Source organism: Cebus imitator, unplaced genomic scaffold (genome assembly GCF_001604975.1).
Source record: "Cebus imitator isolate Cc_AM_T3 unplaced genomic scaffold, Cebus_imitator-1.0 Scaffold263, whole genome shotgun sequence".
NCBI classification, from domain to species: domain Eukaryota; kingdom Metazoa; phylum Chordata; class Mammalia; order Primates; family Cebidae; genus Cebus; species Cebus imitator.
Genome location: NW_016107578.1, coordinates 1,036,894 through 1,038,005, shown reverse-complemented (window position 1 = coordinate 1,038,005; position 1,112 = coordinate 1,036,894). Strand labels below are relative to the sequence as shown.

The 1,112-nt window shown below is 49.1% G+C and overlaps 1 protein-coding gene across 2 annotated transcripts in view; it reads left to right on the top strand.

Annotated features, from left to right (window-relative positions):
- Nucleotides 1–1,112, top strand: part of UBL5 (ubiquitin like 5) — a 5,475-nt gene that overhangs the window by 1,373 nt on the left and 2,990 nt on the right. For both annotated transcript variants that reach the window (XM_017500019.2, XM_017500020.1), the window contains exons 3-4: nt 255–338; nt 496–533. In XM_017500019.2, coding sequence (XP_017355508.1) covers nt 255–338; nt 496–533 — 122 coding nt within the window. The remainder of the gene's footprint in view (nt 1–254; nt 339–495; nt 534–1,112) is intronic.

Here is a 1,112-nt window from a genome sequence, read left to right as displayed (position 1 = left end):
GGACGCCTGTAGTCCCAGCTACTTGGGAGGCTGAGACAGGAAAATCGCTTGAACCCGGGAGGCGGAGTTTGCAGTGAGCCGAGATCGTGCCACTGCATTCCAATCTGGCGACAGAGGGAGACTCTGTCTCAAAAAAAAAAAGAAACAAAAAAGGGGGAGAAGGGGGGATGGGGTTCTGGCAGATAGTATTCAGCCCCAGAATGCCCCCTTCCTTGTTCCACCCCTCCCATTTGCCTTAACTCCTCTGCGCCCAGCACGGATGATACCATTGGGGACCTTAAGAAGCTGATTGCAGCCCAAACTGGCACCCGTTGGAACAAGATTGTCCTGAAGAAGTGGTGAGTGCAGTGGTAGAGCCACGGGGTGGACCGTCGAGGCCTGAAGGTTTTGGTTGTGGGAGCGCTGCAGGCAGCTCTTTACTTACACTCGGCTACCCTCAGCCTCCAGGCTGAAGAGCCTCTTTGGCCTTATCTCTTAAAGGTTTCTTTTCCTTAGGTACACGATTTTTAAGGACCACGTGTCTCTGGGGGACTGTATCCTTTGTGTGACTTTTTGAGGCATCATCTACATACCCAGCCTCGGTTATCTTTCTTCAAAACTAACGTCTGCATGAGATTATGCATATTGTTTAACTTAATATGTGGCACATGGTGAGCACTTAGAAAATGGGAGCTAGGTAATCATTTGGTTGGGGAAGAGGGTGGTTGACTGGTGAAATAGTTTGACTTCAAGTTCAAAATACTTATTTTTGAGCTCCACCTGAGTGCTGGACATATCATATCATAGACTCAGGCATACCTATTGTGCAGAAGGTACAGAACCTTATTTTATTTTAGTGTTTTGAGACGGTCTCGCTCTGTTGCCCAGGCTGGAGTGCAGTGGTGAGATCTTGGCTCACTGCAACCTCTACCTTCTGGGTTCAAGCAATTCTGCCTCATCCTCCCACGAAGCTGGGATTACAGGCATGTGCCACCGCTCCCTGCTAGTTTTTGTATTTGTAGTAGAGATGGGGTTCCACCATGTTTGTCCTCAAGTGATCCTCCTCCTTTGGCCTCCCAAATTGCTGGGGTTGTAGGTATGAGCTATTGGGCCTGGCCTAGAAGGAACAGAAA